This window comes from Oryza glaberrima, chromosome 11, assembly GCF_000147395.1.
Source record: "Oryza glaberrima chromosome 11, OglaRS2, whole genome shotgun sequence".
Lineage (NCBI taxonomy): Eukaryota > Viridiplantae > Streptophyta > Magnoliopsida > Poales > Poaceae > Oryza > Oryza glaberrima.
In genome coordinates, this window is record NC_068336.1 from 11,264,067 (window position 1) to 11,290,745 (window position 26,679).

Below are 26,679 nucleotides of genomic sequence, written 5' to 3' on the forward strand. Positions count from 1 at the left end.
AAGTATGTTAATTACATGGTTGATGGAATCTTCATGGCATCACGTTCTACTTTGCAAATTTACAAATTATCTTTTCCTTTATAGTTCTGCCCCTATGGACTGACAGGTATTTTGTATCTGAAAATGCAATTGAGGCTTGATGTGGCCATGCGGATTCTTGGGTGAAATATGCAGCAAGTTCCATGGGTGCTTTAAATTTGAATATACCATGGCATCCACAAAAGGGCTTCTGGAATTACGAGGAAGCCAATTAGGATAAGGGCCTCCTGACCTGATGTTGTGTATTGCAAGTACTTCTTTGTATCTCAATTTGGACAACTGATGTATCAAAAAATTTTGTTAATGAAGCTGATATCTCAATTGTTGTGACTTCTTCCTACGAATACATGTGCTTCAGCATTAAAGAAACAAATGTCTTTAGGTATGCACTTTCAGGAATTATGGGAGAAGATATGGGCCTCCCTCTGCTATCTATGGAGCAACATGCACAATTTAGACAATATGTCAGAGTGCCTGGGGAGACAAGTTGAATTATTATACCATTTCTACATCTCGGTAAAGTTTGTACTTGATGATGTTTTATGGCCATTGTAGTTGTAGGTTAGTTATTCACTGCTAGCTCTCCTTTCTTTGGAGAATGGGCTACATGGTGCAATGGTTGCAGTTGTTGGTTTTGAGAAAACTTTTAGTATTTTTGCAGTTCATTGTACTTATTCAGCTATAATAGCCCTCAAGACAAGCATATATCCTAAGGTAACTCACTGTCTACTAAAGTTGAAAAAATAATTTAGTTCATACTTACGGTACTTATTATGCTATAATAGCCCTCAAGACAAGCATATGTTCTAAGGTAACTCACTGTCTACTGAAGTTGAAATATTAATGTAGTTCATACTTGAACTAGTTTATCATAAATAAGGTTTTGTTATGTATATATAACATGTCCAGTGACGCAAAAGGTGCGTGATTGTTCAAAGGTCTTTTTGCTTAGGCTTATGCTTATTAGCCAAAATTTGAATTTTCAACCTTAAATTTGAAGTAGATTTTGGGGGTTTTTCATCGAAGTTTATTTTTCAGCCTTTACTTTTAGATAGCTTATGCTTATGCTTTTCTTTTCTTTTTGTTCGACAGTGGAGTTACCTTCAATCCCACTGAAAGACAAATCTTTTTTGTTCCAGCTTTTCAAGTGTTCGTCAAGCAATTTTCTCTAACGTTGCACTATTTTCATGGCAAGTGTATAACAGGGACCTATAAAAATAGGCCATATCATTATTGCTGATATTATTGTTAAAATTTGAAGTGTTGATATATTTATTGCGACAAATGCTGTTAAACTACGTGCATTGCACGTGCACAATTACTAGTTGTAAAAAAAAGGACGACAAAATCCAATACAACTTCGGCGCATCACCACCCTTTTGTTCTTCTCTTCGGCGAGTTCTCTCGACAAGAGGTAACTTGATTCAATGACTTGTGCTATCGGGGCTATTATGTCCCTTTAGATGTTTAGCCCTTTTATCATGACCATCTGCTATTATATGTCTTAGTTAATCTAGTCTTAGTATCTCGATTTAGCCCTATTGGCCAGTTCTCCCTTTAGGGTTCTCGCCGATATCAGCTAAATCGTTTTGCTAGATTATATTAGCTAAGGCATGTACCATCCTAAAAAATGGTTAATTACTTGATTGTTTATACTTTTAAGTTTCTTTACATAATTTGCGATACATCATCCCTAGTCATGTCTTGAACCCTAAAAGCTAACTTGGAATTAATCATAATTAAGGATAGTATCAAAGTTTTAGCCGATCTTACCTAATATACATGCTTCTTTACTGGATTTATGTATATTTGCCACTTATATAGATAGATCACCCTATATAAATATATCAAGTCTAGATCAGTATCAGTCGGGTTATCAAACTTGGTAACTTATCAGTATTTGATATATTTCTATAGATTGATTTGTTTATATAAGTTTGTACTAGAGTATTATTATCTTTATTTATCTATCTTGCTCTGAATACTGTTCCATCGGTTATTTCTATAGTATTGTCTAAAATAGATTTGATAAACCAAATAGATGATATCACGGCCGATGAGGCATATTTAGGGTTTGTGCTTAATTTATATATCAATCCATAGCCGATCTGGTCTAACTATATCGGCTAGGATCGCCAACGATACGTCATCGGCCTATCGGCCGATCGGCTATCTGTTGACTTACTCTGTTTGTTGTTTTTCTTGTTGGTTGAATCAAACCAGTTGGCACGCCCTTAACACACTCGAGGCTAGCCTTGGACCTGCACTAGAGTTAAGCAGATCTTCTAGGCCGCCATGTTTCCTGTCAACAGTTGGGTAATCCTCTGAGTGAGCTTTCCATAGAGTCCTAGATCATCAAAAACGGACTCCCGAGTAAAAAGTTATGGTCATTTTACTCTGTGCCTTTCAGCAATTCTAAAAAAAATATCAGATATTCTGAAAATACGAAACTAAGATGGCGTTTGTTGATTTTCGGACTTGTCCGAAAATACATTTCGGAAATTCCAAAAATTGCAGTCTTGGCCTCCAATAGCTAGTTTTGAGAGGCTCGGGTATATAAACTCCTACACCCCTCCTTTGAGTGGTTGCTGTTCTTGGGCAATATTGGACACATCCAAAACCAGATAGCCTTCCCCATTTCCCTACCATTATGATGCCTGTTTGTGAGTGGGATTTGAGAAGGGGAAAGAGTTGGATTGAGAGATTAAAAAGTTGAGAGCTACTGAGATTCACTTTATACTTTGAGCACTCGAGTTCATAGCAAGCAAATCTTCGATTGTGTTTGTTACTCTTGGGGACTAAGGTCTCCTAGACGGCTAGGCATCGTCGATGAGCACCCAAGGTTGTGGCGTGCCACGGAAAGTTTGTGAAGGCTTCAATTTCGTCTCCGCAAGGAAAGAAAACAAGAGTGAAACCGAAGAGTGTATTTGTGCAACTTCAAGAGGAAAGGGTTGAAATAGACCCGGCCTTTGTGGCCCCTCGACGGAGACGTAGGATCCGTGGATCCAAACTTCGGGAAACAAATCACGCGTCTCCTCTCTTGGTTTGTCCATTTTTGCCTTCTCTCATATTGTGCTTGAGCTTGATTTTACCCGATCTACTTGTATGCTTAGTAGATATATTTGGTGACCTTATATATTGCTTAGATACCTTGTTTGTGACCATTTGATTCATATACATTTTGTTTGTTCAAGCTACAAGTTCATAGCTAGTGTTTTATTCCTTTAGGAGGAGCCCTTGGAGGTCGTCGCCGACTGCCTCCTCCACCTTGGCGGTGTTCGTCTCCACGCCCTTCCCAACCCCATTTAGAACCCCACCATGCAGACCTTGGCTGCGCGCACAAATCAGGCCTCAAAATCCAATCAATCACCAAGAAAAGAAGTGCAGAAGAGAAGAGGTGGGATGTGTAATTACCTTTGCACTGCTGCTGGAGGAAGACCAGAGGAGGAGCTGTTGCCGTGGTGCTGCTGCCGGAAGAAGGCCGGAGGAGGAGCTGCTGCTGCACGTGGTGGCTGGATCCGGCGTGACGCAAAGGAGGAGGGGCGCTGCTGCCGCGCGTGGTGGCTGGATCTGGCGGCCCCGACCTCCAAGCGGCCGGATCCGGTGTGACACGGAGGAGGAGAAGCAGGAGTGGTGGCGGGGGTTGAGGGAGGAGAGGAGGAGCAGTGCGGCTCGGATTGGCGCCGCCGGGTAGAGAAGAAGTGGTGGTGGGGAGAGAGGGAGGAGGGAGAGGGGGCGGAAAAAAGGAGGAGGCGGAGTAGTGCATGTGCTTGGCAATCGAAAAGATAAAGAGTAGTGCGCTCGGTCAATCAATCTGACGTCCGGATAGTTTTTTTAATAGGTGTTGGTTTTTTTAAAAAAACGACACCCAAGTTCATATTTTAGAGGTCGGTTCTTTTAAAAATCTAGTACCTATAGTATTGGTACCGGTTCTTTTCTTTAGAACGAACATCTCTAATATAAGTATAGGTGCATGTTCTTTTAAAAAACCGGTACCTATATTATTAGTACCGGTTTTCCTCTAGAATCGGCACCTATAATATTTAAATGTGCCGGTTCTGTATATTTTCATCGTGCGGAGTTGGTTAAATGATTATAGGTGCCGGTTTATTTGTAAGCCGGTCCTTGTGTGGTGTTTTGTAGTACTCTATGAGTGCTTATGTGTCGGGGATTATTACGGCCGGTCAAAGGTGAGGCCTACGTGATGGGCTACACGCTCCCATCACACAGACTGGTCGGGTTGTGTACCAGTGAGTTAAAAATTTTAGAAGTTTGAAAAGAACTATTACTTTGTATATTCTTTACTGGAGAGAGTAGTATTTGTAAGTATACGAGACCAGGTTTTTGTTTAATACGGAGGCCTGAAATTATGGGTGCATCTAGCACGGCACTGGTGTGGTTAGGCCTTAAAATTGTACTGCGTACAACAAAGAAAAGTTAACAAGAATGCCTCCATACATTTCATTCCAGTACAGACCTATGCGTGGGGACTTCTATGGATGCATGATTGCATTTTACTACCACCGATCACAGTACACATGTACTACTATATGAGTAGTACTTCCGAAAGGGTTACATACGCGTTATCACTTTCGTGGCAACAGTTAATTACATCTTCCAAATTTCAAATTAACAACTCCCAATAATTCATTGACTATTACAGAGAGTCTGTATGTATGGAACGTCTTATTGCATATATGTTGTAGAATGTATAGCAGGCTTAATTTGTCCTTCTCTACTTTTCTTACGACTAGCAAAGTACTCGTGCCTTGCAATGGATTTCAAAAGATATATATGAAATTCTTGACTTGAAAATTGTATTTGTCAAACATAAGTTACAAGCAAAAATGTAGCAAAAGACTAAGCCACACACACAATGATATACTTATTTAGCCTTACAAGGTACCACCAACTCTTAAGTAATGGCATATTATATGTCTATATGTATTCCCCACTAAGTGTAAGGAGTGCTATTTCTCTAAGTCACATCATCTCAATTATTTGTAGCTTTTGAATCATTTGTCAAGGGTGCAAATTGCATCCCTTCTCCTGAAAACTTTATAAAAATCATATAACTCAATTATTTATAATCTTTGGATAATTGAAAAAGTATATACTTCCCCCGTTTCATATTATAAGTCTTTCTAGCATTACCCACATTATATATATATATAGTAGCTCTATTATACACCCCTCCCTTAAAATAACTATTCTACACCCCCCTCTATCCTACCCTATCCGGCCCACCTCCCCTTCTCCCCTCCCGTGCGCTTCTCCCTCTCCCCTCTGCGCCCGCGCGCCCCGCCTCCTTCCACTCCTCTCGATCTACCCTATCCGGCCCACCTCCCATTCTCCCCTCCCGTGCGCTTCTCCCTCTCCCCTCTGCGCCCGCGCGCCCCGCCTCCTTCCACTCCTCTCGATCTCCCTCCCCCGTCCCGGCGCCCCCACCCCTCCTCTCGATCTTCTCTTTTTTCTCTTTTTTTCTTTTTCTTCGGTTTTTCTCTCCATCCCTTCTCTTTATTTTTTCCCATTCTTCTCTTTTTCTAGAAAAATTAAAAATAATTTGGTAAATTAAAGACTAGAACCCATGACCTCATGGCTTATAACAAACTCTCTTAACCAATTTACCTTATGACACTTTGTAATTTGAGATCATTGTTTGTTTTTTTATATATGTTCAAATTTTGTGAATACAAACTCATTATATTACTATAGGAATCATACCTTGTTATTATAATTCGGTAGTAACATTATCATAAAAGTGCAGTAACATGATACGTTACTGCGAGATTTATAGTTGGTTACTGCGAAATTTATAGGTCTTTACTGAAATTTTGCAATAACTACATGACAAAACTTACAGTAACAGAGAACATGCATAGTAACAGTGGCACTACAGTAGGAATGTTTTTTAGAGATAAAATATTTTAAATCTCAATCTTTAGAGAGTAGTAACGTACACGTCATGTTTTATTTTTCTAACCCGTTTGCATCATGGCGTTCGTGAAAAAAAGTTCTTAACAAAACTAGAACCATCATAACTATTTTTTAACGTCATTACTGCGGAAAGCAGTCATGTTACTACACATTGGCCGTCGTGTTACTACGCTGTTCCAGTGAGACGAGAACTAAAAAAAGGTAAATCTCAATCTTTAGAGAGCAATATCTCTCACATCATATCTTGTTTTTCTAATCCGTTTACACCATGATGTTCATAAAAAAACGGTTAACGAAACTAGATCCATCATGACTACTTTTTGACGTTGTTACTGCGAGAAAGTTGTCTTGTTACTGAATGATGACCATCCTGTTACTGCACAATTCCTACAAGACGAGAACAGCAAAGTGGTGGGCGGGGGAGGGAGTGGTGGGCGGGTTTGACCGGCGGGAGGACGCTTTGACCGAGGTGGGAGGGGGGTTTTGGGCCCTAGGGAGGGTGGGGGAGGTGGGTTTGACCCATGGGAGGAGGGGTGTAGAAGAGTTATTATAGGGGAGGGGTGTAGAATAGATTCAATATATATATATATATATATATATATATATATATATATATATATATATATATATATATATATATATATATATATATATATATATAGGACACCTATTTCCTACTACCGGGAGTAGTTACTCCCTCCTCTTAATGGGTCAGGTTATGATCCAATAACCGGTCCTTAGCTTGGTTATTTTATTTAAACAATTAACTAAATTGTTTATTTGTTGAAATTATTTATTATTCGTTAGTTGCATGCAAACGAACTTAGTTAGTTGACATTAACATGCTAGCAAAAGAAACATACAAGCGATATACTAATTTTAGTTAGTTGATGGTGACATCTTCTGCTCGTTTTTAATTAGCTAGTTTAAGTAGCATGCATTCAAAAAGGTTTGTATCCCACGAAAATACCGGACGGCACCTAAACTCTGAATTAGTGAGCTGGATAAGGTGGGAGTAGTTACTCCTGGTAGTAGCATATAATTTTCATATATATATATATATATATATATATATATATATATATATATATAAATTAATTGGTGCTACATAGAGTATGGGCTCCAAGATTCAAATTGAGTATATACCCAATTTGAATGAGTATGATTTTTTTTAAATGTTTAGATATGAATATTAACTTCTTTACTAACAAGTCCAAACAAGTTTGAACTGAGTTTGAACTTTTTTTTTTAGATTTTGGTTCTAGGTATATAACATCTAAACATATAATTCGTTAGGTATGTAATAATGAATTGTGAAATGAAGTTGAGTTTGAGTTGTTTTGTTGTTAGGTATTTGTATGAATTAAATTCATATACCTAGATATCTACTTACAATTTGTACATTTTTAAAAATTTAAGAGAATTTATGTTTTTTATACCTTGGAGCCCGGACACCATAGAGTCCCATATGAGTATCATATATATATATATATATATATATATATATATATATATATATATATATATATATATATATATAAACAGTCACGCTACGTAGCGCGACACACAGACGTAGCACGCTAGGAAACTACGTAGCGCCTCTCACAGGAGCGATCTCCTCCTGTTTTTCCGTTTCTCCTTCCTCCCTTTCTGTTTCAGGGTTTTTCGTATTTTTCCTCCCACCAAGAGTGTTTTCCGTTTTTTCCTGCACAACTGCCACCCGGTCTCCACGTGCCCTCCTCAAGCCCCTTTTCTCACTCCATCAGTTCACACGGTGAGTAAAAATATTCTTGAGAGAAATCAAGTTCCCATAATCAGTAAAAAAAATTCCTTAACAAAATCAAACCCTCTTTCTATGGGCAATAAAATTTTTACTCCTAGAGTCTCCATAATCAGTAAAAAAATTCCTTAGCGAAATCAAACACTCTTTAGACCGACAGTAAAATTTTAACTCCCCAAATCCCAATAATCAGTAAAACCCTCTTTGGACAGGCAGTAAAATTTTTACTCCCCACAAGTTCAGATACTCATCAAGATCACACTCTTTCGACCGACATTAAAATTTTTACTCCCAAATCCCCATAATAACTAGTAAAAGAAGAGAAATCAAACCCTCTTTAGACTGGCAGTAAAATTTTTACTCCCACAAGTTCGGGGCTGGATAATACTCATCAAGACTAAGGTTAGTGATATTTTTACTCCAGCATATTTCTTACATCATTGGCGTTCATAGTAATATTTTTATCACATATATTTTGGTAATTCTTTTACTCAATCTGTTCGTATGGAGAAGAGAAAGAGAATTTTTTTCAGGCATTAACATATGAGAACCATTATCATTTTTACGGGACATATTAACACATACAATCAAAATTAGGGAGTATTACATTCAATCATGCATATGAAATTATCAATCACACAAAATCTTCTGTGCGTAAAAAACTACAGAAACAACAGGAGGAAAAAAAAAACATCTCCATCCAAGGGAGGAGAGGAGACACACAGCAGAGATGTTGATGGCATGAGGTGCTGGCGTGCTGCAGCAGTTGGCGGCGACTACTCGAGACAGATAGACTAGCAGCTCCAATCCCATCCCAGCCACCAGCAGCTGTTGGCATCGAAGCAGGAGCAAGGCGACAGGGCTCCAGTTTAGCCCCGCACAAAGCATGGTCGGGGTTGGACTCGGGTTCATCTGCCAGCCAGACTACGCCGCTGTGGCCTAGAGCACCGCCGCGCGACGTCCACCATCTCCCCGTCACCTACTCCTTCGCCGTTCCTGTTGGGATAGGACAAGGCGCTGGATCCCACACCGGGGAGGAGTTTGGCCTGCAAATCCGGCGCAGCCAAAGCTCACCAGCACCTTCATCGGCCTCCTCACCATCCTCATCGACAGCGGCCTAGTCCGCCTGTAAGCTGGTCACCGGGGCTGACGTCCATTGGCGCAACATTTTCCTCCTCTTCTGGCTTGAACGCAGCCTACGCACGGTGAGCAAGAAGAAGGCGACCTAACACCAAGGTCCTCCCTGACGATTGATCCAGTGCCCTGCTTCAGGACCACCACCACAGATCAAGGAGCGCGTCCTCCAGATCCGCCCTCCTCAACGCTGCAGACGGCTGCTCATCGTTTGAAGAGCTGTTGGAGTAGTTCGTCGTCTCCTCACCCGCCGCCCATCGACCGGTGGCCTAAGCCACACAGAGGGCGAGCACCGCCCGTCACCCTCTAGCACGGACAGAACCACTGGGCAACCTCGTCGGTGCGCGTGCTGGTCACCGACCGCCGTCACCGAATTGCTGCCATGGCCAGCCACGCGCTCAGATCCGAAATACCCGGAGAGAGGAAGAAAAAATAGGATCGAGATATGCGATTGGTTACAAGGTGAGAAAACAACATACGTATATATGCTGAAAATTGGGTAACATTAAGTTAAAAGTTTACTCGGATTATAAGCGTGGGGGAGGAGGCGCAGGGGTGAGTTAAATTTTAACTATAGTATACTATAGACTGGGAGGAGGGAGGTTGCACCAGGGTGGTGGCGCTGTGTCGCTCCACCTAGTTAGGCAGCGTCCATAGCGCTATAATATATATACACACACATATATATATATATATGTGTGTTAATGAATCTAAACATATATGTGCGCCTAGATTTATGAACATCTATATGAATGTGGGCAATGCTAGAAAGTTTTATAACCTGAAATAAAGGTTGTAGTAGTAAGTAAGAAAGAAAATCTTACAACTTGTGTATACTATTTTATCACACAATTCTCTCGCGGCAACACGCGGGATATCCATCTTGGTCCTTTAGTTTACTAGTGGTCAAAGATTTTTTAGCCACATAAATTATGTCATGTCATATGTTTGTTATAAAAGTTTAATACACTCTCTGTCATGGTTATGGATATCACATACCTAATAGTAGTTGACTAAACTTGGCAGGGCCCACCACATACGATATCTTATACGGAAACAAATCTCGTATATATAAGGAGTTCCGGATAAGGAAGTATAAATAGAGTTCTATATGGAAACGACAAGGACTACTCGGATTATATCCATATTTATCTCCCTAGTTTTACTTGAACAAGGAGGCATCTATGGGTATAAATACAAGCTCTCCAAGGAGGAGAGGAGATACATCATAAAGCCACAAGACACACCCACCATAGGCGCACAATACACAAGCCAATATATGCCAAGACAAGTCGTCGCATATCAACATCAGAGATAAGCTTAGACATATCCTATCCGGTGCCTACGGAAGCCGGCAAGAGGGATCAAGTGCCATCTCTGATCTCGACGAGTTCGTACTTCAGGAGGAAGACTGCCCTGTCGTCGACTACGAGATGGTTATCTAGCCGCCAAATCGACGACAACTAGATAGGTTATCCCAAATACTGTATTTGTGTGATCCAGATGAATAAAGAGCAACACCGGTTTCGGCTAACAGGATGTAGGGCTATTACTTGTCAGATAAGGGGCCCGAACATGTATAAAAATCCTTGTCTCCATCTCTTTTACCTCAATCTCGCACATACCCTAGTACCAACGATCTCCATACCATCAAATAATGTAGTCGCGGTACCAACCGTTGACAGTGGTGCGCCAGGTAGGGGAATTTTTGGTGCTTCAAGGTTTCGACGACATGGGTTCAAGAGATGGATTCTCCAATGACAAATTACTCGACGACTTCGGCTGTAGCGAAATCTAACCCGACCGGAGTATGTCCCCCGACGCGATCGGGACCATCGCCAAATATTCGATCCGCCGAGATCGACCAATATTTAAGATTTCGTCACAGCGGAAAACCAACAGTATCGACGACATGAGAGATTGATCCAATATGTGTCGGTCTTATTCCTAACAGGGTGTCCTCGGACACGTTGGCCCGATTCGTACCGAGATCAAACGTCGCGCTGCTAGCTGGTGCAAGGCATTGGCCCGCTGAGTCCAAGCTGGACATGACATCCACTATCATCGACCGAGTACGCCGACGGACATGAGGATACAAACCAAGAGCGTGCATGCATGCGTGGACCAGCCAACATGCATCCACACAGTGCATGTGAAAATTGCTTCGTTAAGACATGTCTATACTACTCGGACACATGCACAGAAGGTAATTAGTGAGATTGAATTTTTTTTAAATTAATCTACTAAATTCGTAGATATATCCAGCATATATCTACAAAGGTACACAATATTTTATATACAATTTACCGTACCTATTTTTCAGATATATATACAATATTGTCAGATTAATAATTTATTATTTTTACCTAGAGCGTGTTTTTTATACAATATCTATTATGCGAATGTTTCCAATATTAAGCCAACCACGGTTTAATACTGGGGGCTCGCCCTACTTTTTTCAAGTATAAATCATGCTTGTTTACGGTTTACATAATGCCCGATATTTAATTTGCTTGTTATATCCTGATAATACTATAACTCTAGAAGATTCATGCAGTTTTTTGATTACATACTTGATATTGTCTACTATATTGTCTTCTAGAAAATATTTTTCAGGAACAATTGAGCACTCGAGTACGATGTGGTCGAGTACACCGCATTATCGAGAACGTTCTCGGAAAATGCTGAGTTGTCGCACCCAACCTACCAACAAAGAACCGACGACTTATCTCATATATAGCGTTGGCTACGGCTGGACTATTTAAGAAAATGTTGTTAACAGATAATTCCCCGTGAACGTTGTCGGCTTGATCATCCGACATGATTGCGAACAGACATCCGGATATGCTATAAGTTGGGTATGTGAGTCATGCTGGCCACATGAGATGCACATGTAATAACCAACTCTAGCGCCCCTATAGGTGATTAAGAGATGCCTACTCCTGGTTATCGACCAGACAGTTGTAGCGACATCTCGTCGCCTATCAATTTAAATTCACTTGTGGACCGTTGAACTCCATCTATCGTTGTCCAAGACTCCATGCCTCTACGGTCTTACACCAGGATCGACCAAGTGAGTACGGCAAATATTGATAAGGGGGGTCGCGGATAACAAGAGAAGTTTCATCTTCAGGTGATCGAGATACGCCTACACCTGGTCCTCGACCAGTACATCGTAGTGATCTCTCACCACCTAAAAATTCATCTTCAGGTGATCGAGATACGCCTACACCTGGTCCTCGACCAGTAGATCTTAGCGATCTTCAGGTGACTAGTAGATTGTTGACCAGTTGGTTACAACAATCTCTCGACATCTAACGCGACAATCAACATTGCCGTGATAGCGACAACCAAGACCGACTAGATCGCCATTGTCACCAGGACGACAACGTCCAGGACTAACGACATCGGAACGACAACGGACAAGGTTAACGACATCATGACATCACACGACGACGACAAAACTTGAGATCCCCATACTTCTAGAGGGCTCGAGGACGAGGTAGTAGGTCCAGGAGCGGAACCTCCGACTACGGTAATTCCTCATTGCCTTCGTCGTCATCAGGAGGCAGTTCTCGCAGGTCACGAGAATGTCATCCATCTATTACTCTGGATTCCCTTCAAGTGGTCGAGGTACTACTACGACTGGTTCTCTACTAGCAACGTAGCGATCCTCGTACCATGACTTCTAATGGTCGAGGTGCGACTATGACTAGTCTTCCACCAGTAGCGTAGTGGTCCTCGTACCATGTCTTCCAAAGGTCGAGTTACGATTACAACTGGTCCTCAATTAGCAGCGTAGCGGTCCTCGCACCTCAATTTCAAACGGTTGAGAGACTCCTACTCCTGGTTCTCGAACCAGTAGGTCGTAGCGATCTCTCATACCTCCACTTCAAGTGGTCGAGTTATGACTACAACTGGTCTTCGACCAACGGTGTAGCGATTCTCCCACTACTTTTGTGATTTGTTGAGTACAACTATACACCTGGCCTTTGCCCAGTGTGGTGGTCGTCTCATCATCTACATCAACTTCTGTAAGTGTTTATATGTGCAATATTTGTCCAATGATCCTCTTTTCTTATATCTCCTCGTCTTCGAAGTCGGTCCTATCGTCCCTTTACACTATTCTGACAAGCCTCCGAGAAACCTAAGGGAATTTTGGCCGGGGACGCCCAGAGTAGATAAGGTCTTGTTGGATTATGAGAGCCGAACGACCATGTCAAACCTGGTCATGTAAGAGTGCTCAATGGACGCGTATTAACAAGGCCGTGTAATCGGAAATTGATTTTTCCAACTTCACAGTTGGGGGCTAGGATTTGTCAGCTTCAGCATGGTTTGTTATAAGATTTAAGCTGTCTTTGTGGAAAATAGCTTTTTCATAAAAACAACTAGGGGCTAGGAATGGTACCAAACTCCGATTGCTAAGGGCGACTCTAGCGAGAGTACTATTTTATCGTCACATGCAGATTCAATTTATTTTCGATTTTTCTATACATATTATATCATGTTACCCTTGAGCGTTCGCTCGGGGGCTATTTCTATTTAATATTCTATTTTGAGTATTGATTTTAGGAAAGTTCTATTCAATATTGTCGAAGACTCCGTGTCTCTACGGTTATACACCGGGATTGACTAAGCGAGTACGGCAAATGTTCTGAGTATTGATTTCAGGAAAATTAGACATCAAAATAATCAAGTCAGATTTCAAGGCTCTATCGTAGACTCTACGCCTACTCGATTACTCGAGAACGGTTGATTGGGCTCGACAAGGAATATGGAATGAAGCGATGGTCTACCCACCAAGATGGAATTTCTTGACTTCAATCCAAATTCTCGATTACAGCAAGACAAGAAACTTAGTCGCATGCTCTGTATCTTCTCGGTCGACATCGGAGATTAACCTAGACAAACCTAATATAGTGCCTACAAAGGCCGATAAGAGGAATCTAGCTAGCGTTATTTCTGATCACACCGAGAACGGTCAAGCGATCACGACAATAGTTGTTCCAAAGTCTTCGATTGAGAACCTTAACTCGTTCATTTGCAATGAAGTCGGGGGCTACTGTCATGGTTATGGATACCACATACCTAATAATAGTTGACTAAACTCGGCAGGGTCCACCACATACCATGTCTTATACGGAAACAAACCTCGTATATAGAAGGAGTTCCGGATAAGGAAGTATAAATAGAGTTCTATATGGAAACGACAAGGACTACTCGGATTGTATCCATATTTATCTCCCTAGTTTTACTTGGACAAGGGGGCATCTATGGGTATAAATACAAGACCCCTAGGAGGAGAGGGGATACACCACAAAGCCACAAGACACACCCACCATAGACGCACAATACACAAGCCAATATACGCCAAGACAAGTCGCCGGAGATCAACATCAGAGATAAGCCTAGACATACCACATCCGGTGCCTATGGAAGCCGGCAAGAGGGATCAAGTGCCATCTCTGATCTCGACGAGTTCGTATTTCAGAAGGAAGACTACCCTGTCGTCGACTACGAGATGGTTATCTAGCTGCCAAATCGACGACAATTAGATAGGTTATCCCAAATATTGTATTTGTGTGATCCAGATGAATAAAGAGTAACACCGACTTCGGCCAACAGGATGTAGGGCTATTACCTGTCAGATAAGGGGCTCGAACCTGTATAAAAATTCTTGTCTCCATCTCTTTACCTCAATCTCGCACATACCCTGGTACCAATGATCCCCAAATCATCAAATACTATAGTCGCGGTACCAACCGTTGACACTCTCCATAAAAATATATAGTAGCAATCTAGTATCAGATAAAATATGTCATAGTACTACTAATTTATATGGATCTCATCTAAATTGATAGTGTTAAGATGTGCCTTATTCAGGACGAAGGAAGTCAAGTAAAACAACGATCAAACAAACCCTTAAAAACGCACGCAACAGACTAACAGGGAAGAAGCACCTTGACTCGATAAAATAATATAAATAAATTAAATAGTTATTTTGTTTAGAGATGACTGGATTCGAGGCATACGTGATCAACAACATAACACCGTCTTTGAAAGCAGAAAAGAAGCTGCTACTTGTTTCTTCCCCCAAGGTCGCTTGAGCTTATCGGGATGCCCGAATCGGACACTCCTACTGGAACTCCTTTTCTTTTTTCTTTTTAATAACGCTCGAAGATGAGTTGGATTATTCTCCTCTCCGTTCAAAAGGCCGTAGTTTCGTTCGAATTAGCTGTTTGGCTCAGCTTATTAGCGCCATGCGAATCAGCAGAGTACTAATAAATTATTACGTACTATTATAAGTCTGAAAAAATAAATGTACATTTATTTTTTCAAGGGAAAAGCCTGAATTACCCTGAATTATTAGGTGACTAAGAATTACCCTAAACTTGAAAACTAAATATCTTTCACTCTCAACTAGTAATATCAGATAAAAACACCTCTGAGCACTGTTTTGGATAGTTTTAACTTGAAACTGCACACGTGACGCCAACGTGGTAATCCAGTTAGTAAAAAAAATATAAGAGAAATCCATGGACACACTTGTCATCTCAAGCCATCCTCTCATGTGCTCTCTCTCTCTGTGCAATAGCTGCAATGGAGGTGGCATTGTCCACGGCCTTGGTTCGTCGTTGCCTCGCCGGCACCAGGGGCGCAGCGGAGGTCGAGCTAGCTCTGGGATGGCCTCAGGTGCGGTTGGTCTCGGCGACGGCAACCAGCTCACAAAGCGGCGGGTCTATTGTTCCTAGCCTCGGGATGAATCTGCCGTTCCCAGCCTCAGGTGCGGCAGGTCTCGGCGGTGGTAGATCTGGTGCCCTCGGCCCTAGGAGGGGTGGATCCGCTGCCCCAACTTTGGGTGCGACAGTTCTCGGTAGCGGCGACGACGACGTTGAGTGGCATGGAACTGGCAAGGTGGCGAAGTCGGATGCCTACTCCCAGCTTTCCGCCTCTATCGCCATCGTCACCACCTTGTCAAGCTGCTTTCTCCCTCCGACTCTTGATTTGCAAGTGGCCGACGATGACCGAGATGCGACGGAAAGTATGGAGACGACGACCTCCGCCGGAGTGCGCATGTGATGGCTAAGAGAGCTGCTGCCCGCAACATCCTCTTCACGCGTCACAACTGTTGTCGGAGTGTGCCTCCGTCTCCCACCATGTGCCGGAGTGCGCTGGCGGAGGCCGAGGAGAAGTTATGCGGTCGTAGAGGAGGCGCATGCCGGCGGAGGCTGAGGAGGACCCGCCTCCCCCGTTAGTCGCCCGCAGCTGCCTTCGCCGCTCTAGCTCATCCGCCCTGCTGTTGTGTAGTGTCGTCCCCTGCCGATGGACAGACTAGGAGGGAAGGGTGAAGAGAGAGGGGGTGAGAGGGAGAGAATATGACATGAGGGTCCCACCATTTTTATAAAAAAAAAGTGCTGACTAGATTACCACATATAGAGCTAAAACCAACTACCACATATAGAGCTAAAACCACTTCGTATTGAGTTAAAAGGGTTCTGCATCTAGTATTAATACTTGACGGTGAAATTTGTCTAGTTTTCGTGTTTAGGAGGTAATTCGTACTGACCCAATAGTTCAGGGGTAATTCAGACTTTTCCTTTTTTAAAAAATGAACTTCTATATACATATATTTTTAAAAATACATTTAAAAATACATTGTTTAGCAGTATGAGAAATATGTTTACGATAAACGAGAAAATAGGTGAGAAAATAATCTGTTTAGAATTCAGCCTCAGAGAAAAAAAATCATTTGGTCAGGAGATCTTATTTCATGATTGATAAATGTTTTTAATGAAATAAACACCTGTATATATGAATATTCGTGGATATAAAGTTGATGCTTTAGATTTGTTCTACCTTATGTTCTTATGTTTTCTTGTTGCTATGTCATGTGTATCTTTTAAACGAAGTTTTCAACTTTCTTGTGTTCTTAATTTCTATAGAAATTTAATGAGTATGACACTTTATTCTTGTGTTTTTTGTTTTTACAATCTTGTGCTTCAAAGGAGCTGTATACGAGATTAGGTGTAGAAAAAAAATGATGCAACACTATAAATTGTACTACGTAGCAACTACTAATATGGCATTTCTACACAAACATGCCAGCAAACTCACGATAAAAGCATGTGCCTACTCTTCACCAGATTCCGCCATTAAATTTAGCGTAAATATTATACGAACCCACTTACATGACGCGCGAGTGTGCAAGCAATAGTTCAAAAGGAAAAAGAAAACTTCAAAAGTTTTAAAACATACTGTAGGAGTATTAATCATTCTAAAAGCATTTCAAATCAAACAACAAACAAAATATTTTTCATCCTTATCAAGAGAACGCAAGGACAAATAAATTAGATTCCTCTCATATTGCCAAATTGTCCAAAATCTGGACCATGCATGATGCGACCACCACCCCATCAGCCCATCTCATAGCGAGCGACAAGCAGGACAGATCCGCGCGGAAAATCCCAAACTCGCCCGCCCGCATGGGATCCAACCCCCAACCTGTGATCTCCTCTACTCCCTTCTACTCCATTCTATAAAAAAATTCAATCTAGATAAAAACTTATTCGGATTTATTATTGTACGAAGTATTCCATCATGTTATTAACCTTTTATGGGTCTAATAGAAACCAATCTAGATAAAGACTCATTTAAACAATTACACTTATTGTGTTAGAAAGTATTTTATCATATTATTGATTTTCTATAGATGGAGGAAGTACTCCCATCCAGGGTTTCCTAAACCGTCGGGGCCAAGGTTACCGTGTAAAATTTATCAAAAATTCAAATTATTTTTTAAATTTATTTGAATTTCAGGAGGTTGTTGTGATATTTATATTACCGTACTCTATAATAAATCCGATAACTATGGTAATCACACGGTTACCGGCAGTAAAGGAAACCTGCTCCCATCTACTCCACGGCCTCACTCACTCGCTGCTCTGCTCTCTCTCCCCGCGGTTAAACTTAAAGCTACTATCGCTAGCGCTTTGCTTTGGCTACCGTGCCTCTTGACAAAAACCAAAGCCCAACTACTCCCCAGTCCCCACTGCTGCAATGTCTGCTCGTGTTCTGCGGCTGTTACGGTAGTTTAAGAGCAAGTTTAATATTATAGCCCACTACTGGCTTTAATTTATCTATAGCTAATCTAATAGCTAATTCATATAATAGTTGTTTATTATACTATTAATATATGGTCCCATCTATTATACACACTGTGTTTTGGAGTCCGTGCTGCAGCTGGCTACAGATCTCTAGCCCATTTCTCTTCTCTCTCATCTTTTATCTCATTAAAATATATTTATAGCTGGCTAATAGTCTGCTATTATACATGCTCTAATAACTTTGTTTTACTGCTAATTATAATCACCAATAGAGAGAGGGGGGGAGGAAACTGTGATCTCTGGTCTCCATCTTTTAGCAATAGTACGCATAATTTATAAGTAAATATTTTATATGTATGTTATGATTTAAATATCAATATTGAAAATTAAATTTATATAAATTCCTTTTTAAAATTCAAAATTTGACAGCAGCTGATTCTAAACGAAGCAAATCATTGGGGCCTCTGAACAGAGTGACAATAGTGTGCAACTGTTGACGTACTAGTAGAAGGAGAGTAGTACCACTACCGTGGTAGCAGCTGCTTAACTTTGCCCACCGGCCACCGTTCAGGGGCCATTAATGGCGTGCAGGGCCGCTGCTGCTGCTGCTTGCTCTTGCTCTTGCTGCTGGGTGGAGTGAGCGAGAGATCCCATGTGGCATTGGAGCGCTGTCTCCTGCTGCTGCACAGTCTACTCTCACCTGCTCCGCCTCTCCCCTCGTTAATTCTTGGCGGCTGTGTGGCGAGGAAGAAGCGGTGATGGCATGCTGATGGGCTGCGGGTTCTTGGATGCATTTGGGTGGATATGCGGACATGGTGGTGAGTTCGCTGCCTCTCGCGCTTCTCTGAGCCTGTATTGATTTTAGAAATTTCTTGTATTTCGTTCTAACTCTAGATGGCATTGATGCTCTGCTTGCTTGGTTCTTGTTATCTTCTTGTACTCTGTGTATGTGTGTGTGTGAGAGAGAGATTTGAACTGAAGATTCTGCAGTTTCAGATTTTCTTTGGCCTGTTTCTCTCTCTCCCCCGAGCGGTAGCCATTCTCTCTTTCTTGTTCTTCTGCCAATTTCCAGCTGTTTCCAGTAGCTGGAAACTTCGAATTGCTTAAAGTTCAGCTGTTTGCTTGCTATGACTTCGTTTCCCCTTCAAGTTTCACTGCATTTCCTTTCCAGTTTTTCCTTCAAAGCTCGGATTTGTTTCTTGCCTCTTCAGCATTCTTTTTTCCGGCCTCGATTTTGTATAAAGCCGTTTGTTTGTGTCAAAATGTTCACCAATATGCCTTTCTCATGAGCCTCATCTGTTCGGTTTACTGTACATATGCTCTTAATGGTCTGTCAATAGTCTGTCCAGAATGTCATTTTCTATGTCGGGACCGTACAGATTTTTAAGGCTGCAGCTTCCATATTTTTTAATTTGAACAAATGACAACTACTGCCTTGTTTTTTCTGTTCAATCTGGAGTAAAACTTGTTCGCGATGTTCTTGCATCCAGTCTCCAAATTGTTTTTTTTTTGGTTTTTGGAAATAAGTATGATTCAGTCCCGTGGCATTCACATCTTGCTTCTCCTTAGTTTCTTCACTGATTTGGGCTGTAAATTTAATCTTTTTCCTTTGCAGGAAGCTGTAATTTGAGAGCGATGGGAGCATCTTCTTAGGGACCCTCTTCCACTGGCTAGCCTACAGCTGTTTTTCTCCTTCATTGGTACTCCAATCTTGGCTGGAATTTTGAATCTTTTGGCCGGGAAGTGATAAAATTTAGAAAGACAACACAACCATTGGCACTTCTTACAGTTGTGAGCGCTAAGCTGAGCCTCCAATGGCGTGGCATTTTACTGCGGCTTTCATGATCGCAACCTGTTTGATGTTATTCCCAAGAAGCGAGCAGTCCTCGCAGGGTGAGGTGCTGCAGCAGCTAAGGAAGCAGCTGGAGTACCCAAAGCAGCTGGATGTATGGAATAACCCAAACAGTGACCCCTGCTACACCCAGCCTACTTCGGTGGTCACCGTGGCATGCGAGGGGAACGCCATTACAGAGCTTAAGATTATCGGTGACAGGATCACCAAACCACCAAAGTTCAGTGGCTATCCTGTCTCCAATATCACCCTCTCTGAAGCCTTTGTTCTCGATTCGTTTGTTACTACATTGGCAAGGTTACCTGCCTTGCACGTTGTTATCCTAGTATCCTTGGGGCTATGGGGTCCTCTTCCTGACAAGATTCACCGGCTGTCATCTCTTCAAGTGCTTGATTTGAGCTCCAATTTCCTTTATGGATCGATTCCTCCGAAGCTGTCAGCCATGCCAAAGTTGCACACCTTGACATTGGATGGGAACTTCTTCAATGGTACCGTGCCGGACTGGTTCAACTTGTACTCGAACCTCACGGTTCTTCGCTTGCAGCGTAACCGGTTGAAGGGGCCCATACCAGCATCAATTGGTAAAGCTACCATGCTTAGTGAGCTTGCTCTTGCTGGCAACAGCATCGCTGGCGAGGTTCCACAATTAGGCAGCTTGAATAAGCTTGAGATGCTGGACTTGAGGGACAATGAGTTGGATGGAGAGCTCCCAGAGCTGCCTACAGCATTGGTAACAATCCTACTCAGCAAAAACTCACTCAAGGGCGAAATCCCTGAGCAGTTTGGTCAGTTGAACCGACTTCAGCACCTCGATCTCTCATTCAACTTTCTCGTGGGGAAGCCTCCTGAAAAGCTCTTCGCTCTTCCAAGCATCAGCTATCTCAACCTAGCTGCGAATATGCTCAGTGGATCATTTTCTACTAGTTTAACATGCAGCAGTACCCTTGGCTTTGTGGATTTGTCTACAAACCAACTCACAGGTGACCTGCCTGTCTGTCTTAATGTTAATGTCAATAACAGGGTAGTTAAGTTTGATGGTAATTGCTTCAGTGACGACCCTGAACACCAGCATGAAACTAAGTATTGTCAACAACCTCACAAGGGGAGAGGATCAAACAAGGATGTTGGACTTGTGGTCACTGTTGTTGGGGTGGTGTTTATTGTGCTTGTGCTTTCTCTTATATTAATGGCTTCAAACAGAAGAAGCTGTCAGAGAGTTTTAGCAGAACAACAGTTACTTCAAAAGCAAATGCAAGATAATTCGACATCAGGAATGTCAACTGAACTGCTAGTAAATGCAAGTAAGTCTTCTTCTGAAGAAATTTTGCTAGTAAATGCCTAGTTTCTTATGATATATGGAATGATGTGCTAGATGTGGATCATGTGTGCATCACTGCATCCCATGTTTTGAGATCCATCCAGCCGATTGTTTGTCATAGTCACAGATAGATACATCATACATGTAGACTATCCTAATGGTAGATGATGGTATTGGAATGAACTCCAAAATTTATTTCCCTGAATAATAAACAAGAGATAATTGTATTTCCTCCGATTGAAATTCTCCTCTCCCTCACTTCATTGCAGGGTACATATCTCAAGCTGTAAAATTAGGGACACAAATAATGCCCATGTATCGAGCATTTTCTTTGGAAGAGCTCAAGGAAGCAACAAAAAGCTTTGAGAGGTCGGCATTTTTAGGCGAGGGGTCAATTGGAAAGGTCTGTTGCCATCTTCAACATCTGTCTGATACTCCGATTTAGTTAGGAATTTACCGTATACATGAGATAATAATTGTACTGCTTTTAACCTGTTAACAGTATTATAATTACTCCATTTTATTAGCTCTGCAAGCTAGATAGTTTCTGACAATTTTTCCTCATACTATTTTAATGTGGCATTTTCCTTACTCCTTTCCTTTGTTTTCAGCTGTACAAGGGAAAACTAGAGAATGGAACCCTGATTGCCATAAGATGTTTGGCATTGCACCAACGATACTCAATAAGGAATCTAAAACTTCGATTAGGTCTACTGGCGAAGCTTCGTCACCCAAATTTGGTTTGCCTCTTGGGGCACTGTATTGATGGCGAAGTTGATGAATCAAGTGTGAAAAGGGTTTTCCTTGTCTATGAATATGTACCTAGTGGAACGTTTCCTTCATATCTTTCTGGTAAGGAACTAAAAATAAAATGAGGAATTAAAGTCGTACGAAGTGATAGCAATTGAATTTGTAACTTGTGGTTCGTGAATGCCTTTGCTGTGGTAGGCTCTAGTCCAGAGAAGACTCTGAACTGGTGTGAGAGGCTCCAAGTGCTGATGAACATTGCTAAGGCTGTGCATTTCTTACATACTGGAATAATTCCTGGTTCCTTATATAACCGGTTAAAGCCTTCTAGTATTTTACTTGATGAACACCTTGTGGCAAAACTGAGTGACTATGGGCTATCCATAATTACGGAGGAGATATACAAACATGAGGTTGGTTTGCCATATCATAGAATGATCCTACTCCTCTTCCCCTGTATTTAAAGGAGTCTCAATGATAGACCATTCTTTATTTTAATGCCCTTATTCCTATTGGTTTACACTTTACAGGCAGCAGGAGAAGGGCAGAGATGTGTAGAAGACAATGGTGGAGAATTGTAAGTACCTGCAGAACTTGTAGCAAAGTATTTCTTACACAAAGTTGCATACAACTAATAAATGATCAGACATGCTGAAAGTCTAATATAATTTATGTTTTTAGGGAAAATTTGGAGGATGATGTGCTTTCTTTTGGAGGTATTTTACTTGAAGTACTTATGGGGCCAAAACGTCATAGGAAAGATCTCTCTGTGCTAAGTGAGCTGGTATGTTCCATTTTGTCTTTTGCGTAAAGATAATTAATCAAATATCCAGATGATAGTTATAGCAATGATACTTTGATCAATATCACGGTGATACATAGCTCGAGCGCTGTCTGGACTGGGCTAATTTCATGTTGTATTAAGCTATCTATCAACTCAATACAGATATTTTGTTGGTTGGGTATGACCGGATAACTTTCGTCCTCATTGTGCTCTGCAATCCATGATATCATAAGCTGAATTATGACACCACACACTAATAAGTTCTGAGTATGAAATGTATGTTTCAAGCACTTCTGCTTCCCTGCATTAGCCCAACAAAGAGCATTACATGCACAAATATTCGGAGCAATGTTGCTTGCAGAGTAAGAACTACAAATTTTAATATCCGGATTAATTTGGCATGATAAAACTTCAACTGATAGGATCCTTAGCTCTCTAAAACCCTACATGACTCATATGCTCTGATCATACCAGAACAATCAAAATTTTACCTGTATCTGCAGGTTCTGTCAATATCAAAACAGGAAGAGCGCGAGCAAGTTCTTGATCCGGTTGTGCTGAGCACCTCTTCGCAAGATTCTTTGTCGATGGTGATTTCCATTACTGTCAAATGTTTATCAGTTGAATCTTCAGCCAGGCCTTCGATCGAAGAGGTTCTCTGGAATCTGCAGTACGCTGCACAAGTCCAGGCAATATCTGATGGGGACCAGAGATCAGAAGTTTCCTCGCAGACCTGTTAGGCTAACTGAACATAAAACACCTTGGAGGTTATTGTCCATATCTGGGAAAAGACGGCGCCGCACGTGCAAGCTAATTTGATCTTGGTGTGCAGAAGAGAATGACCAAACTGACTGATCTCTTCCTGGGAGTAATCCTGCATTTGCTGCTACTTCAACAGCATTTCTGACACATCAACAAGTTAATTAACATGTCAAATGCTGTATGCTAAACACAGATATGGTCACGTTACGTCCTGTAAAGAGTTTTTTTTTTTCTCGATTCTAGTTTCCCATTGCTGTGAAAGCATCCCTATGAGCAGTTCTTGATTTCCAAACTTCCAATCGTTGTATTAGGGCATTCTCATATAATTAAGTAGTAGGACGAGTGATGTGATAGCAAAATTGATGAGTTGATAGAGAAGGGTATCCCATGTTAGTGTAGTAATGGGAAGATGTAATTCATTTGCCACATGACTCATGCTAGTGCAGACCAAAGTGAATATGCTCCAAAACTAAATTTGGGTAATAAAATATGGCCTAAATTCTAATTTACTTTAGGATTCAATGATGCAATAATATTAATTCCATTTGTTATAAAACTGTTCCGAAATCACCATCGAAAACCAAACGCGAAAGAAACGTCATAGGTAATTCAAAAACGATGATCGCATTGAAGTACGATATTTGTTAACGAGATTTAACCGAAGCCTACATCCCTGGAGTGCTTCTTCCCATCTAGCATTTACAGCGTATTAGAGTTATAACAACTATTGATCGGACGCCGTTGGCAGCCGCTCCCTCTCACTATGCGAACTCTAACAAACTCCTCCTTAGCGAATATGCCACGCCAACATGAATTTGTTATTTGCTCGAACCTCCGTGTGCCAGAACTTGAGTTGGTTCTTCCACCGCTCACGCTGAGTTGGCCCGACAAGCCTTCACCAGGATCACCACAACAAGAGACTCCCGCTATCCCTGTAACTTCTTCCTCTTGATTGCACCTGCAACAGTGTTCCACCCTCTCTTATATCACCACAATCGTCTTGCTAAGTGAAATTGAATTTCTTTCTACCTGTTACATCATAGACTCCTCAAAAATCATGTTTAACTACATCTACCGTTTTAAATTTGACTTGTTCTAATCCATGGCCAGATAACACGCATTGTTACCAAATAGAAAAATCAAACTCACTAGACATGAAGAGAACCTTTTCTTCTTTGATGTCTTACGAACCGAGCTAATTAACAAATCCAATATCCACGCTTCTACATAGAAAGTCTCATGTAATATGTTGCCAGAAGTTGTTTCTATTGAAATCTGGAGTCATTGACTCCAAATCAACAGAACATCTTATGTTGAATCCCATATGAGTACTAAGATCCTTTCGTGTGAGATAGTATTCCGTCCCGAAGAATTGGAACGTAATACCTTCCCACACGTATCGCAACATACAGAGAAATCGTACGGTAAGAAAACGTGAACCAGAGTCATCTACTAGCGCGAAATCATCCCAACATATTGCTTTCCACACAGTAGCAGAATCAACATTCATACCTATTTTAGCGAGCAGCTCCGGGTCGTATGCTCGCGTATGAGCTAACACTTGATCCCTGAGAAGGTTGTAGGCCTGCATCAACTGATCTTTTTACAAGTACAGCTCGGAGTCGGGACAAAACGTCAAGCCTTGATCCTCATGCATTGACACTTGGCCATAAGATTCTGCATGTCCTTCACTCGGCACATCCTCTTTGGACGAGCACGCACTCGAGCTGTAGGAATGGTGGTGTGAGCTCGATACTGATAGGAACTATAAAATGGAAGGTGGACTGCTGAAGTATAAAGGAAGGATATATGCAGGTAAAACATCTTAAACCAACTACTAAGGGCATACCACTCCTCCTTTGGGGCCATTATGGAATGAGGGCCACTTGCCATAGAATCAAAATGTTTTTTTACTAGCCTGGTCTCAAGAGGGATGCTGACAAAATGGTTAGGGAATATCGTATGCCAAGCGACTAAAGAAGAACACAAGTTCATATTCCAGGACTCCTCAATCCTTTTGATATAGTTGACATGGCTTGGTCACACGTTACCATGAATTTCATTATAGGCTACCAAAATCCAGAGGAAAGGATGTGATATCGGTGGTGGTTAACAGATTGACTAAGTATGCTCCCTTTTTGGCCTTGTTTCATCATTATTCAGTGGAGCAGGTGGTGGATATCTTTATATGGATATATAACATCCACAAACTACATGGGATGCCAATGGGTATCATAATTGATAGTGACAAGATATTCACTAGCTGTATATTTCAGGAAGTATTTCAAATCAATGAATGTGCAGCTGAGATTCAACGAAAAAAATTTGGAAAAATATTCTTCTTTTTAAAAATTTGTGTTTATATACCTGTATGGGAGGGTTTAGCACAAATATACCTAATTTGCAGATTAGAAACGCAGAACCGCAAAGCAAGCGCAACATGGACATGCGGGAACGGCGGATGCTTCGGTGCCGCGGAGTGAAAACACGGAATAGCCTCGGTCCCGTGGAGCAGAAGAGCGGAACCACATCGCTCCGGCGGCCCTATCCTGCGGCAGCGTGGTAGAGAGCGGCGTCGTGCGGGATAGCCTCGCTCCCGCGGAACCGTGGTGCGCCACCGACGCGGTTCAGCGTCCCGAATGCGCGCCATCTATCCGGTCCCGCTGCTCCGCACCTCGGAAGAGCAGCGCCGCTTTGGCCGGCATCGTTAATTAGCTCACAAATTTTTTCATTGCTTGTTGGAGATAAATCCGGAAACAAAATATTAAACTAAGCTTAGGCTCTGTTTGTTTCAACTTAAGATTATTGTAATCCAGATTATTAAATCAGGTTACTCTAAGCTGGATTATAATAAGCTGATATAGAATAAGTTGCGAGTTATTTGTTTCTCTGGATTACTGGAGACATCTAAGGGTAGTGGGTTTTTAGCCACTCAATAATCTAGAAAAAGCTCCTCCATAGGAGATTATTAGATTATACTAATCTGGCTTATAGATTATAATAATCTACTGGTTTGTTTCGCCTTACTCATAATAATCCAGATTATAATAATTCTAAGCTGAATCAAACAGGGTTAATCACATCAACAAATTAAGTTACCAACGGAGGTTCATTAGCCAGTATAATATTTTCTTATTAGTTGTTGGAGATTAATCCGGAAGCAGAAGAGTAAAAAAAAAAGCCTAATCACATCAACAAAGTAAGTTGCTTTTTTTTACGGTT

At 41.5% G+C, this 26,679-nt stretch overlaps 1 protein-coding gene and 1 long non-coding RNA gene across 2 annotated transcripts; one reads left to right on the forward strand and one right to left on the reverse strand.

The window, feature by feature from the left end:
- The first annotated feature begins 18,539 nt into the window (after window positions 1-18,539).
- LOC127754959 (probable inactive leucine-rich repeat receptor-like protein kinase At3g03770) lies at window positions 18,540-23,929 on the forward strand. Its single transcript, XM_052280565.1, has 8 exons — window positions 18,540-18,812; window positions 19,610-21,147; window positions 21,434-21,567; window positions 21,776-22,016; window positions 22,113-22,324; window positions 22,442-22,488; window positions 22,593-22,695; window positions 23,199-23,929. The coding sequence occupies exons 2-8, from the start codon at window positions 19,809-19,811 to the stop codon at window positions 23,433-23,435; spliced, it is 2,313 nt and encodes a 770-aa protein (XP_052136525.1). The 5' UTR covers window positions 18,540-18,812; window positions 19,610-19,808; the 3' UTR covers window positions 23,436-23,929.
- Window positions 23,930-24,047: 118 nt separating this feature from the next.
- LOC127754963 (uncharacterized) lies at window positions 24,048-26,080 on the reverse strand. The gene is made up of 3 exons (XR_008012932.1): window positions 25,854-26,080; window positions 24,970-25,184; window positions 24,048-24,415 (listed from the first exon to the last, which is right to left on the reverse strand). It is a non-coding gene; the product is annotated as an uncharacterized LOC127754963 (long non-coding RNA).
- Between the last annotated feature and the right edge of the window lie 599 nt (window positions 26,081-26,679).

What these genes read in the sequence shown, in the direction of transcription:
- LOC127754959 (XM_052280565.1), top strand. Translation starts at nt 19,809, where the DNA reads ATGGCGTGGCATTTTACTGCGGCTTTCATGATCGCAACCTGTTTGATG. An exon ending in TGAACTGCTAGTAAATGCAA is followed by an intron (nt 21,148 to 21,433) that starts GTAAGTCTTCTT and finishes ACTTCATTGCAG; the next exon opens with GGTACATATCTCAAGCTGTA. An exon ending in GTTTCCTTCATATCTTTCTG is followed by an intron (nt 22,017 to 22,112) that starts GTAAGGAACTAA and finishes TTGCTGTGGTAG; the next exon opens with GCTCTAGTCCAGAGAAGACT.